At 39.1% G+C, this 12,901-nt stretch overlaps 1 protein-coding gene across 2 annotated transcripts; it reads right to left on the bottom strand.

The window, feature by feature from the left end:
- Positions 1–1,191: 1,191 nt before the first annotated feature.
- Positions 1,192–12,605, bottom strand: RIOK3 (RIO kinase 3). 2 transcript variants are annotated; one of them, XM_030445513.1, is made up of 13 exons: positions 12,356–12,605; positions 11,248–11,369; positions 10,336–10,481; positions 10,106–10,210; positions 9,464–9,573; positions 8,598–8,741; positions 7,634–7,761; positions 6,187–6,375; positions 5,613–5,772; positions 4,530–4,610; positions 4,351–4,440; positions 3,850–3,957; positions 1,192–2,382 (listed from the first exon to the last, which is right to left on the bottom strand). In XM_030445513.1, the coding sequence occupies exons 1-13, from the start codon at positions 12,416–12,418 to the stop codon at positions 2,281–2,283; spliced, it is 1,548 nt and encodes a 515-aa protein (XP_030301373.1). In that variant the 5' UTR covers positions 12,419–12,605; the 3' UTR covers positions 1,192–2,280. The 2 variants fall into 2 exon arrangements, with proteins under 2 accessions (XP_030301373.1, XP_030301374.1); XM_030445514.1 differs by having other exon boundaries at positions 1,665–2,382; positions 6,187–6,372; positions 12,356–12,515.
- Between the last annotated feature and the right edge of the window lie 296 nt (positions 12,606–12,901).

The following is a 12,901-nucleotide window of genomic DNA, read 5'->3' as shown; positions in this document are numbered from 1 at the left end:
TTCCCTACAGGACAGAAAGTGCTTTCTACAATTTCAACAGGAATTTTAAGGTAGTAGAAACTGAGGTACAAGGGGGAAGGGATGAACAGACCAAGTGTAGAAACACACAACTTGAAGCTATTGTGATAGTTTTGGAATTGGTCATTAGAAGTCACAACGCCTTAGAAATTATGCCATCAGTGACTTAATTAACAATTTAATTTATTTCTCAGTGATTCTATTTGCTTAATAATAATCCTAGAGCCTTCTGTTTCAAGAGAGTCCAGGAAGATACTTGCTGTAGCAATTTTTTCCTTGTTCTCACCTACTTGACGAACATACTCACCTGTCTTACAATCTGAACCCTGAGCCAGGTTTAGTGCTGGAAATGAAAAGATGTTTAGGCAACAGAATTGGGCCCTGTAGCTAGCTTTACACCACAGAGCAGAGGACCACTGCTTCAGTTATTTGGTTTTTGGGTGTTTCTGTTTTTTTATAATATTTTAGAAAAAAACTAGAAGTAACAAATGAGGCTTCCATTAAAGCACAATGATACAGGCAGGTTCCTCTGTTTTAAGTGACAGCTCAAAACCAACTCTCACCTCACTTATTCATCTCTGGTCTCTTTCCCCCTCATCTGATGCAAATATCCTTATCAACCTTTTTTCTACACGAGAAAATCATAAAGTATTAGCAACTGCTTTAAGAGTTTTTTCTCTAAAAAATGTCTAATTATCGCAAATTGTAATAAGCCTAGGTAAAAAAAAAAAGCCTTCTCCTGTGAATGCTTTGAGGAAGACTGGTAGAGCTTGGCAATGGAAGCTTTCAGCCTTCCTGAAGGCATTAGATAGCTGTAGCACCTGCCCCTCAGCACCTACTTTGTTCTTTCCCAGATACCCTTATTTTGGACAACTGTTTCACTGAGCAATTAGGAACAGACTTAAGTCCCTCGAAGACACAAGCTCCTTTATTTCAAAAGGAAGGGGGTAATGCAAGATGATTGTCTAATTTAGAAAGGGGAAGAAGATCCAAGTACTGGGATGAAACTGGCAAAAATGTCAAGTTGTTCATAGTCTATGTATTACCCACCAAAATAGTCCTTTTTTCTGTTGTTAGAACCAACCAGTGTAGTCTCACCCTAATGCTGCTTTAGTGTGGAACAAAGGGTCAGTGAAAGCCTGTACAATGCATGGAACCACACAATAATACCACTGCAATATCTTGTTTTTACTTCACCACCAGTTTTCCAACACAAAAAAATACAATTAAAAAAAATAAACCGATTTCATAGCACACTGTGAGACTGTCACATGTAGCAACACTGTATTCTGCTTGATAAAGAGCAGTATCAGAAATAGCAATCAGAGTTAAAAAGAATTTGATCATAATTTCTTAATTCCAAACCATCCCTTTATAGCAGTTCACCTTTTAAGTGCTGTTTTGGAGAGAAGCAGTGCTAGATTTTTAGAACCTACTAAAATAAAAAGACTGGTGTTAAGAATAAAAGCATGAGAAAGACAAATTTGAGCATTCTTTTTGGACCAGTAAACAAGTTTCCTTTAAAAGTAATGATGATCTATATTTAGTTTTCATAGTCCAGGATTATCTTCAAGGTGAGAATGTTCAATGCTCTACCCAGAATTTCTATTTACAAACAAATTTATTATAGCTAATTTTTTGGAGGGTTTTTTTTTTGCTTACTCCGAGTTCTTGGACCCACTTAAGTGAAGCTAACTAAACTTACTCTTTTTATACAATGTGGATGCAGCTCCCAGGATTTTCTGGCAGGTCACCAAAGAAGTGACTGGATTCCAAGCTGTTTCTCATGTAATACCCAATTGTATTTACAGAGATAGTTAGAGCCATATTCCATGTACTTCAGGCAAAAAGGTCCAGATAGCACATGTAAAGATGTTGGTTTGTTAAATGATTCCCCACTAAATAGACAATCTTGATTTTTCTTTACATTTTTTAAACTAAAACATATAAGCTCTGAATCATGCAAAATATGACCACCTCAGCTACATTAGTCTAACGTAACTGGGCAGCTGGTGAAGTTGTCAGACCATCTGAAGAGGTAGTGACAGTCCATTCTCACAGTGCCAGCCTGATGTTAAAAAGGCTAAGTTATAAAAACAAACAACACTGAGGCATCACTGTATGCTCATCGTGTTTCCCATTTTGGTATTCCCAGTCAACCACTCTCTCTTGACATTGGTAGTTGACATTTACCACTGCACCAACATAGTTTGAAGCAGTAAATTTGCTTTTTTTTTTTGTTAGCAGCTACACACTTCAGTGCTATTCATCATATATAGGTGGATCTCCATCACTTGAAAACATTGACAGTTTCTTTCCATGATTCTGCACGTGATCTTCATTCATCTTCTCCAAAGCTTCAATCTAGAGAGCCAAAAATAAATTCATGAAAACCATGCATGAATGTTTCCAAACAGACATAAAAGGTAGTTTTGGATGACTGGTCAGGTATACACAGTATTTCTGCTCCAATGATTTGGTCTCATGTATGGAGAAACATACTTTCAGCTACTGCTTGAAACATCTGTCCTCAACTAGTAAGAAAAAGAGTAGCACTCTTTTATAGTTTCATGCTACGTAACTGAATTGCATGAGTTGCAGGGAAGACCGGATGATTCTTTAGACTTCAATTGTGCTCCCCAAAAATACAGAAATGTCCCTTTCTCCAAGTCTGAAGAGCTCTACTGTAACTCAGTCACTCTGTCAGCATTGGAGAAATTCCAAGTAATATTAAAAATGCAAATCCACTACAATAATTATTAATGATGAAAATTGAAGACAGCTACGCTTCACTATTTGTACAATCCAAGTAACACAGATAGTAGATTATTTTAATCTTCAGATTGTTATAATTGGATAACTTCCTCCTCTAACTCCAGGGGAGGCAGTTTTAGCAACTAGCAACTAAAGTCAAAGTCTGAAGTTCACGAATGGGCGGGTCAAATTCACCTCTAAGAAGCAATATAACTCTTTCCTATAAAACTTGTAAGTATAAAAGATAACATAAACCACCACAAAATCCTCCTTAATGCTCACAACACATCCAGTGAGGGACCTGGGTTTTGCTTGATTAACTGATACAGAAGATCTTGAAACAGTGACATTGTGTTCTCTTTACTTATTCCTCACTAGGGGCAGCTACCCCAGGAGTTAACTAGTTTCAACCTCCTACTCCATTCATAAACCCATACTGTCATTTGGAATCAAGTAGAATTGCCATGTAGCCTTTCCTTTAAATAGTACATACAGAATTTCTGTATGTATAATTTTTATACGTGTCTGGTGCCAGGATGCATGCCTTCAAGAATTACAGCTAAAAGTTGAAAACTTAAGCCAAAGGTGACTAAAGATTCCTGGACCATATTTACATTAGCATGATTTTAGGCATGAAAATTGAAACTGGTAGCCTAAACTTAAAATCGAGTTAAGATCTAAAATATGTAAAATAAGCAGAACAACTGTATCTTTTTTATTTTTTTTCAGACCACTGCACAACTTTTAACGTATGTAAGAAAAGACAACAAAATTAGCTTTAAAACTAAAACAGATTACTAAATTTCCCTTAACACTGAAAGCAGCAATTATATGCAACACAAAGCATTTTAGACTTGGGAGCTGGGAGATCAGGAAAGGAGGTGGAAAAGCCTCTCAATCTGAGTTTTAGACAACTTTTTACTATGCTGAAATGATCAAGTTTAGAAAAAGATGCAGAATGATCGCTGAAAGTATACTCACACACACTAATCAAAAAAACTAATGTGGGAAGTTAATGTATTGCAAAAGCTACTATAGATAACCAAATTAAAATATCAGACACAGAGAAAGCTATACCTCTGCTTGGAAGTCTACTTCGTTGTCAGCTGTAATATTTAAACCTGAGACAGCATTGAAGAGTTCACGCTCATTAAGTGCTTCTGCCACACCACCCTTCTGGAAGAACTAGTTAATATAAAAACCACATATTAAACACTTTAGTACACACAGCAAAATACTCCTTTTCCTTCCCCAAGTTACAGTGACAATATTTAGTCAAATGACTTTTTTGTTTTTTTTTTTTTCCCTGGACATAAAAATAACTGAAAGAAATTTTACATTCCAGTGGCACTGGTGTTTTGGTTTTTTTTTTTCTTTTTTCCCTTTTGGGAAAAGTATGGTCAAAAAAAAATTACATATATCTATATAGATAGATATACATATATAGATAGACAGTATTGGGTTGACTTTTAGTTCCAAATTGATTTGATGGTGTTTTGTCTTGGAAAGCATTCAGTGCAAGAGGACTGTCAAATGAAAAGAGAGAGAGAGAGAGAGAGAGAGAGAGAGAGCTCCTACCTGTGAAACATTCCTACAGTCTCTGAACAAAAACTCAAGTCCATGAGGATGGGTCGGCTCCACAGACTGACTGACATCAATAAGCCAAACCTGTAGTCACAGAGAAACAGCAATTCACTTTGTATTAACATCTGACACTAGATGAAACCTTTTCCTTCCCACATAAAGATTGTGCTCACCTTCCCATCATGCCAAAGCATGTTGTATTCACTCAGGTCTGCATGGACCAGGTTGCACTCTTTATACAACTGTTGCATCATCTGCAAGGAGCCAAATTAACGAATTAATGAAGTGTGCTGAACTCCAAATAAATATCCTTTGCATTAATATAACAAACAAAGCCTTTCCATAGTCACCCACCTGATTTACATTAATTTTTTCCAATTTTTCAATAAAGTTCCATACAGGGAATCGCAGTTTTGCTAAACCGTCAGCAAAATCTGCTTTTATCACAGAATTTAGCTTTGGCAAGTCAGAAGAATGAGTCTGGAAAAGTCATATCAGCTCTGCCAAGCAGTCCAAGTGTATGAGGCAGATAAACACGTTCTCTAAATACACCTGTCACTCTTACCTCTGTCACACAGGAAAGAGGTCTCAGAGGTTTAGATAATGACTCCTAACTAGCATGCACATTCACTTAAAACATGGTTCTGTTGCTCTACTGGTCTCAAGATTCAAGGCCAGACCATTCATACTCTCAAGCTGCTGGGTTGCTTGGGTTTAGTTTTTTTTAATGCCTACAGGGAGATGACACTGATTGGACAGTCAGCAGACACAGATTTAAACTGATTACAGCACACAATGGGAAAGTAAAGTATCCACCAGGCAATATTCTAATTCATTCTGTGATTTCTAGATTTGTTAAAAATGAGGGTGGGGAGGGGGCTATCCACTGGCAGGTGCTTAAGCATTGTAAATTAAGGCTTCAGTAAACCCAGAAAGTCTTGAAAATTTTTCTAGACTACATACTGCTTCCAAAACAGGTGGACCAGTTGCTGATTATTTCTCTGCTGCTAAATACATCATTAAGTTCTAGCATGTTTTCAGACTAGGATTCAATTCACTAGTTTTTTAATATATGATTTCTTATTTATTCCAAGTCACACATTAAACAGCAGCAAATTAAGGCTTTGGACTCTGTAACTTGACAGTGATGCAAGCACCCTGAAGAGTAAATAAAGCTAAATTTGGCCTTTAAGTTATTCCCCTAAAATAAAACACAACCCAGAACTGGAGGAGAAATCAGCACAGCATGATCTTACATTAAGAATCTGACAGTAGGCCTTTTTCATATCTTCACTACTAAGTGTTACATCCTTTAGCTTAGGAGCTGGTACTTGATCCTGGCCAATGAAAGACATAACCAAGACATGTTTCTTAAGGATAACAACTTCAGGACAAGGAATTCCTGCATTTTGCATTCTGTGGGTCAGAAAACAAAAACTGATTAAGGAAGAAAAAAAAAAACAAACTAAAAAAACCACACCACACCCCAAATGCTACAGTTCTAGTTCCAGCTTTGTAGGAATTCCACTTAGGAATAGTCAGATCTTAAAGTCGTAAGTGGGTCTAAAAATGCTTACTGAAAACCCTGTTAATTACATTGGATTGTAAATTCTGCTGCCAATTCACTGATGATGTTGACAGTTCAGTAAACTCTAAAAACCAAGAGGCTTATTCAATCTGCCAGGCTGTATATTATTCGGCCTAAAAATGAAATGTAAACTACTTTAAAGAAGCAGCATAACTTCCTTAAAGAGAAAACAGGAAACCAACAGGCATTTGGCAAAGGAAAACAAGAGGCACTTGGCAATGACACTTTTTTTTTTCCTTTACCTGGTTAAGTTATGCATTTCTTTCTCAGCCCACATACGAATAATCTTCCGTGGATTCAATTTACTGAAGCGGTCCTTAAACCTGTAGTCGTCCTTAATGTACTTGTCACGGTTCTTGAATTCATTAAGAGTTGTTTTAAACACTTTGATGGCACATTCTGGAGGTATAACTTTATCTTCAGTTACACTTCTCATGGAAAAAGTCAAACACACAACAAAGTTAACCAGTCACAACTTCATAAGTAAATACATGGTTTTTGGTTTGTTTTTTAAACATTGCAAAGTATAGCAATTTTTAATATAGGAGAGGAAAAGATCCTATCTTATATCAAATTTGGAAGCCAATTCTAGTTACATTTATGAGTTCTATGATTTAGGTTATGTATGAAATTCTGAGTTTTGGCATTTCCATTATACATTGCATAGCAAACAGGTTCTGCCTCCCAATTTGTTAACATTTTTTACTTAAATGTCATAGCTAATAACAGGCCTGTTAATGGATGTACATGTATCACAAAATCACAAGTGAAAAAAAGTCCTGCATTAGAATAATAATGGTATGGTCACCACAAAAATACTGCCCATTGAGTAATACTAAGCAAAAGAACACTCCTCAACTCCTCAAGTGCAAAGGTCAAGTAAAAAAAAAAAAAACCACAAAAAACTCCCAAAACAAAACAAAAAACCAAACTCAAGCCCCCCCAAAAAACAAAATAAAACAAAACAAACCACAAAAAACCACCCCAAAACCATCTTTCTCCCCATCTCCAAGTTAACCTCTCTTTCTTAATGTCTGGTTACCTGTATTTACCTGTTACCTGTTTATTAAATCTTTCTTATCTCACTTTAAAGTAGTGGTGTTTCAACACCCTGCAATCACTACTACCACACTACAGTCCTTCTAGCATGGTAGTCATTACAACTGAACTCCTGCATGACTTGAAAAGCGAACAGCATGCCAGCACTATTCTCAAGGTAACCCAAAAGTAACAAACAGCACCTTCACTGAACTACAGAGATGGAATTGGATAATGAATAATACATGGAAATACTGGAAAATGGATAATACAGCAACCTGCATGGAAAGACAGTCTTCAGGGAGCCTAAGAACATCATGACAGTTCTACAGCCTGGGGCAGGTTAGTGGAAAGAGTTCCTCAAAATCTGAAGAATTCTTTTTTATAAAAGGGGTATGTATTTCTCCACAGAAAGCTACATTGAATTTGTCCCTATTCACTAAATGGTGTCCAAGGAGGAAAGTGGGGATTTTACTTTACTGTTGTTTTGGATATTTTTTTTTTTTTTAGATTTTACTATTATCTGCATATACATAAGTACAAACTTTAAATCTTGGGAATGAAAACAGAGATAAAGTATTTTTGTGGTTTCCACTATTTAAACCATCTCTGGTTCTTAAAGCTACTGTCAGTAACAAACAATATACTTACTTTCCCCCATATGCATGAAAAACAACAGATTCTTTTCCTGTGCTGATGCAGCCTGTGATGGTCTCCAGCATCCCAGCATTGACCATCTTGTACAGAAGCAAACGCGTTTTAGGATCCACTGCTTTCTCCTGTAGGCAAGAAATGAAGACTCAGTTTGTTAAAATAACTCTTTGTGTTACAGTGAATTTAGAGTATCTGTAAACCACAAGCATTCAACTAGGTGAAAAGAATGATGTATTAAGAGCATTCTCTCAATTGATAGGAAAAAAAACCCAAAAAAACCAAATAAACAGATGAAGCAAAGCACTGTCATCTGTAGATTTAATACTGCAAGGTACCTTATCAGCTGTGTCCCACATAAAGTATTTTACCAATCAACACAAAGTACAGACTGTGGCTCGCTTTCTATAGTGAGCCATCTACCTCAAGTATTATCTTCCTTTTATATCAGTAACAATGAAGCAAAAACCCCAAATTTGAAGAAGGCCACAGCAGGAATTACAAGCCCTCTTCTAAACTCACCCATAAAGCATTATCAACTGTCTTCCTAAATTATTAAGTCAAAGTTTACTTGGTCACCTGATCTTCTTGAAACTTGCAATGAAGACAGATATTTGGAGTCAACATAGTTCAACTGCAGAAGATTAGTCCTCTAGATACCTTAAGAAAGTAACTCCTAGGCAGTTTATTCACTGTAACTGATTAATAGACAATCTTAGAAAGACAAATTGGAAAAATGGAAGCTGCTTGCTCTTATTTTGGTATTGCTCTCACAGTAAGGCAGCTCAAATAAAGACAGCCTTTTTTCTAGTAGGAGCTGGCTGATACCATCTCCTTCAGTAACACTACTGTAATATTGATTAACTGTTTTACTAAAAATCAGAAGTTTCACAGAATTTCCAAAATAGTGCTCGGCTGTTGCAGAAGATAAAAAGTATACAGAGAGACTTTATTAAAAACATACAGCAGTGGAGTGCTCCTTCTTTTCATGGAGCCTTGCACTTCGCCGTTCCTCAGAGTATGCATGCTGCTTTAAGGCATTGAAGACTTGATTTGACAGCTTTAAGTCCATCCCAATTCCATCCCCAACCTGGAATTCAGGTGCAAACTACAAGGAATAATAACAGAAATGTAAGTATTTTTACCAGTAAACACCAAAAATTGACACAAGCAGAAATTGTTCATTCTGATTAGCAAAAAGCAAGGGTAGATTGGAAGTGATGTGAAAGCCACTTCATGTAGTGTTGTCACTGTTAAAACACACCTTGCTCTGAAGTCAAAACTTGAAATTCTGCCCAAATTGATATGAGATTACTTTACACCCTGTAAAAATTGCAGTTGTAATATTTCCTTATTTGCAGAAGTTGTATCAGTTACATTAAAGAAAAAAGAAGGTAAGTACTATGGATAAACAGACTGGAAAACTCCAAGTCAAACAACTGACTGAAAGTGAGTTGCTTGGCTCATCAGGCAAAGCTAACAATAATTACAAAAATTAGGTTACATGACAGCTGTGCTTTTCAAAAATGTGTTGCCTTGGTGTTCTATTTGCCTGTGTACCAAACTTGAGAATAGTCTTCTTTTGCCAAAATGGTTCTGTACAAGTTCTCAATTTAACAAAGTATTATTTAACAAAAAACCCCATACAATTCAAACTGCCAATTTGAGTAATCAGAACGCTGCTTCAGTTTTATATAATTGGAGGGAAAAAAAGGGAAAAAAAAATCAGGACTATATACAGTAGTGCAGATGGGCAAGCATTCATTCTTTGGTTGCATTACAACATTCCAGTTTTACACACAAAATGAGTTTCCCTAAATTTTCACTTACATTTTCCATGCGAGCAGTATTCTTTCTTCCACATACCACCTCATCATGTTTAGTAGTTATGTCTTTTCCTTTTCCTATAAAGCCCCTTCTTGGTGTAGTAGTAGGTTTATCTGCCAGTAGTGAGAAAAATAAATGAAATCTTACATTTAAACAAACAAAACTCAGCTCATAAAGGTTTCACAAATGCCCACAAGAATAACATGATTTTTTACTTATTAAACAGAATAAAATACTTCAATTATATCATCTTAATGCAGTTTTCTCTTCTGCTGTGTAAACATGACAGCTTCTTTTGCTGTGTTCTGACTGACTTCTCTAGGGTGTCGGGCACACTTTGGGCATGTTAAAGACAGGAATATTCAATACCATGTTCAGATGCTCCTAGCCAAATGTGGATGACAGATACACACATCACACAATACTTTCCACAACAGTGCAATAGTTGTTTTACCAGATTCTGCCACTGAAGCCAGTATACTGTCAGACAGAAGCCTGAAGTTACCCACCCGGATTCCTGCGTAACATCTCCCAATTAGGTGACCTGATTTTACATACAACTGGAATGTCTCCTTACATTACAAAAACATCATATTCTTAGGTCTATTGAATGAAGAAATTCTGTTGTTTAAAACTGCCACATACCTGCTCTGTAGGGATCATGACGGGTATCCTGCCAATCAACCTCATCCTCTGAGCTGTCACTGTCATAGGGATGGACCTTCCGATAATTTTCAAAGGATATGGAGACTTGAGAAACAAAACAAATAAGCACGTCCATGATTATCACAGATTTGCTACTTCCTCGAAGCTCTGTCAGCCTGAACAGACTGCCAGGAATATCTCTAAAGCAAAAATATTTCTGATGAAGGTACCTTTGCTATCTCCATTGATCTTCTTCTCTTCACGCCGAAGCTGTGCATCATATTCCCTGTCAAACTCCATCTGTAGCATCTGAGCTAGCATTAGGTCACTAGAAGTGTCAATATTTTCTCCTGTAATAAATGGTCCTTCAGCAACACTGTGTAAAAAGAAAGCAGATATTTAAAAAATTAAACACAGTAATCTAAACAGAAACACTGCTTTATACCATTTCATCACTCTCTATATAAAAGACCCCATGCAGAGATGCATAATGACTAACAGATCTTTGGCACTTCTTTACAATGCAAATATTATTTAAACTTCTACTTGTCTGCCATTCTGTAATAAGCATTAGGCTCTATTTCTACCACACGTTTCATGAAAGAGAAAGATGGGATACAGGTGTATGTCTATATTTATATATATATATTTAGAAATAAAACCACTTTAAAAAAACAAATGAAAGCTGTGTTGCTTCGCCCTGCTTCACAGAAAAGAACACAGTCAAAATTTGTATGTTAGAACTAGTAAGCTCTTTAAAGCTTACAAGTATTAAGAGGATACAGGTGACACACCTGGCAGTTCTTTAAATAACATTATAAACAGTTACCAAGTCGCTAAAAGGGAAGAAAAAAAAAATTCTGAAAATGTTTCTCAAAACACAACTTACAGACTGGCTTAAAGCACCCAAAACAATGCAAAGAAAATATCAAGAAAGAAGGAAATGTGACAGAGAAGAGAACCTGAGGGAGTTTTAACTGGGTAAGCCATCTTCACTAAAAGAGCTGTGAAGATATAGTTAGGACATAACAGGTGAAGCATTTACTTTATCACTGCACATTAAACACACAGTAAGGAAACACATAAGAGATGGAAGATGGCTTCACAACAACAGAGATCACTAATCCAGGATTTAAACTTACGCAACCACTTCAGGAAAAGCAGCATTTTCTTCTTCTAGCTGCAGCTCTTTTGCCAGCTGTTCACTCATTACATCAGCAAGGGAACATGATATTGATGTTGTGCTCGGGGTTCCCCATGGACACTGTAAATAAGCATTGTATTTGAGTCAGCAAGGAATTCAGTAGCAACACAAAAGTATGGATAGTTAGTTATCAGTGGCTTTAAAATAAACTCATGTAATCTTACAAGAGACTGGTTTCTACAGATACTTATGGAAGTATGATTAACTAAAATACATAAAATAGTTTCTTAAACTCAATAGGTAGCAGCAGACTTAAGATGTTGATGATCACTTACTAACTGGAGCAGGTGAGTAAGTTTGTCAGTGTCAGTACCTCCTGAAGACAGGAGCAAAGCCTGACCTCGAAGTTTGCTTACAAGTGTACAAACAGCCTATGGAAAGCTTCTCTTGGAATGTGACGATAGTAATGGCTTATGCACAACTTTTCCCCCTGTTTTTCGAGCCCTGAAAGGACAGCCATCTTAACATCCCCACAAAACCACAGAAGCCCACACAAAACTTTGCCTGGGGGAGGCAGGTCTTAGGGAATGATCTATCTAACCAAACTGTGACTCACCGCCCCGATAACCAAGCTCGGATCCAATTTCTGCTCACCCAAAGAGCTTTATCAGGATCCGACAGCAGCTCTCTCCACCAAGCAGATAATTGCTAGGAGCAGCCAAACGGGACATGTCCTGTCCAGCGAGCTTCATGGCTCACTCGGGCAGTGGAGCCAAGGGCTCGGTTCGCCGCACAACCTTCACCCTGGTTTTGCAGACACCACAGCGCCCTTCCGACCTCCTCAGGCTGCTCCGGGGAGGCGGGCCGAAGAAGGGCAGAAGCCCGTACAGCCCTGCCTGCCCCGCTGCCGGGACCGAAGGTCGGCCAGAGACAGTGCCCGTGCCCAAACGTGCCTCTACCCTCCTCCACTTCCCAGTGGCAGCGGCCGCACCTCTACAGCCCCGCAGGGTCGAGCTGCCGGAGACGGCCGTGAGGTGCCGAACCAGGCCTGGCAGCTCCCAGCCGCCGCCATTAGGGCTTCAGCCCCTCGCCCCTCCCGCGCTCACCTTGCTCTGCCAGGCGGGGCCCGGTCCGGCGTCGGGGGCGGCGGCAACTCCTACCGGGTCCATCTGCGCATACAATGGCGGGAGGGAGGGCGGGCAGGCGAGCGGCTGGGTCTCTCTTCAGGGCAGCGACGCTCCGGCTGTGAAACCTTCCGGGTTCTCTCCCGTTCCCTGCTACCGTCACCGACCGCCAAGGCGCCCCATTGGCGGGCGGGGCGGGGCCTCACTCGTTTTCCGGTGATGTCACCGGGCCACCGAGGTGGCCGTGAGGTCAGCGGCAGAGCCCGGAGCTACCGGGGGTCGCCCGCCCGGCCGCCCACTCGCTGAGCTGAGAGCGCTAGGCGGGAGGGCACTGCGGGGCGCCAGGGGAGCTGTGCTGAGGGCACGGCACATGGGGGGTGACTTTGAGATCAGCCCAGCAAGCCACGCGTGTCCTGGGCTGCATCGTGAACTGCGTGGGCAGCAGGTGAAGGGAGGGGATGCTGCACCCCTACTCTGCTTTCCTGAGACCCCCACCTGGAGTGCTGGGTCCCCAACGTAGGAGGAACA

This window comes from Calypte anna, chromosome 2 (assembly GCF_003957555.1).
Source record: "Calypte anna isolate BGI_N300 chromosome 2, bCalAnn1_v1.p, whole genome shotgun sequence".
In the NCBI taxonomy this organism is placed as follows: Eukaryota; Metazoa; Chordata; class Aves; order Apodiformes; family Trochilidae; genus Calypte; species Calypte anna.
This window is presented reverse-complemented; position numbering and strand designations above follow the sequence as displayed.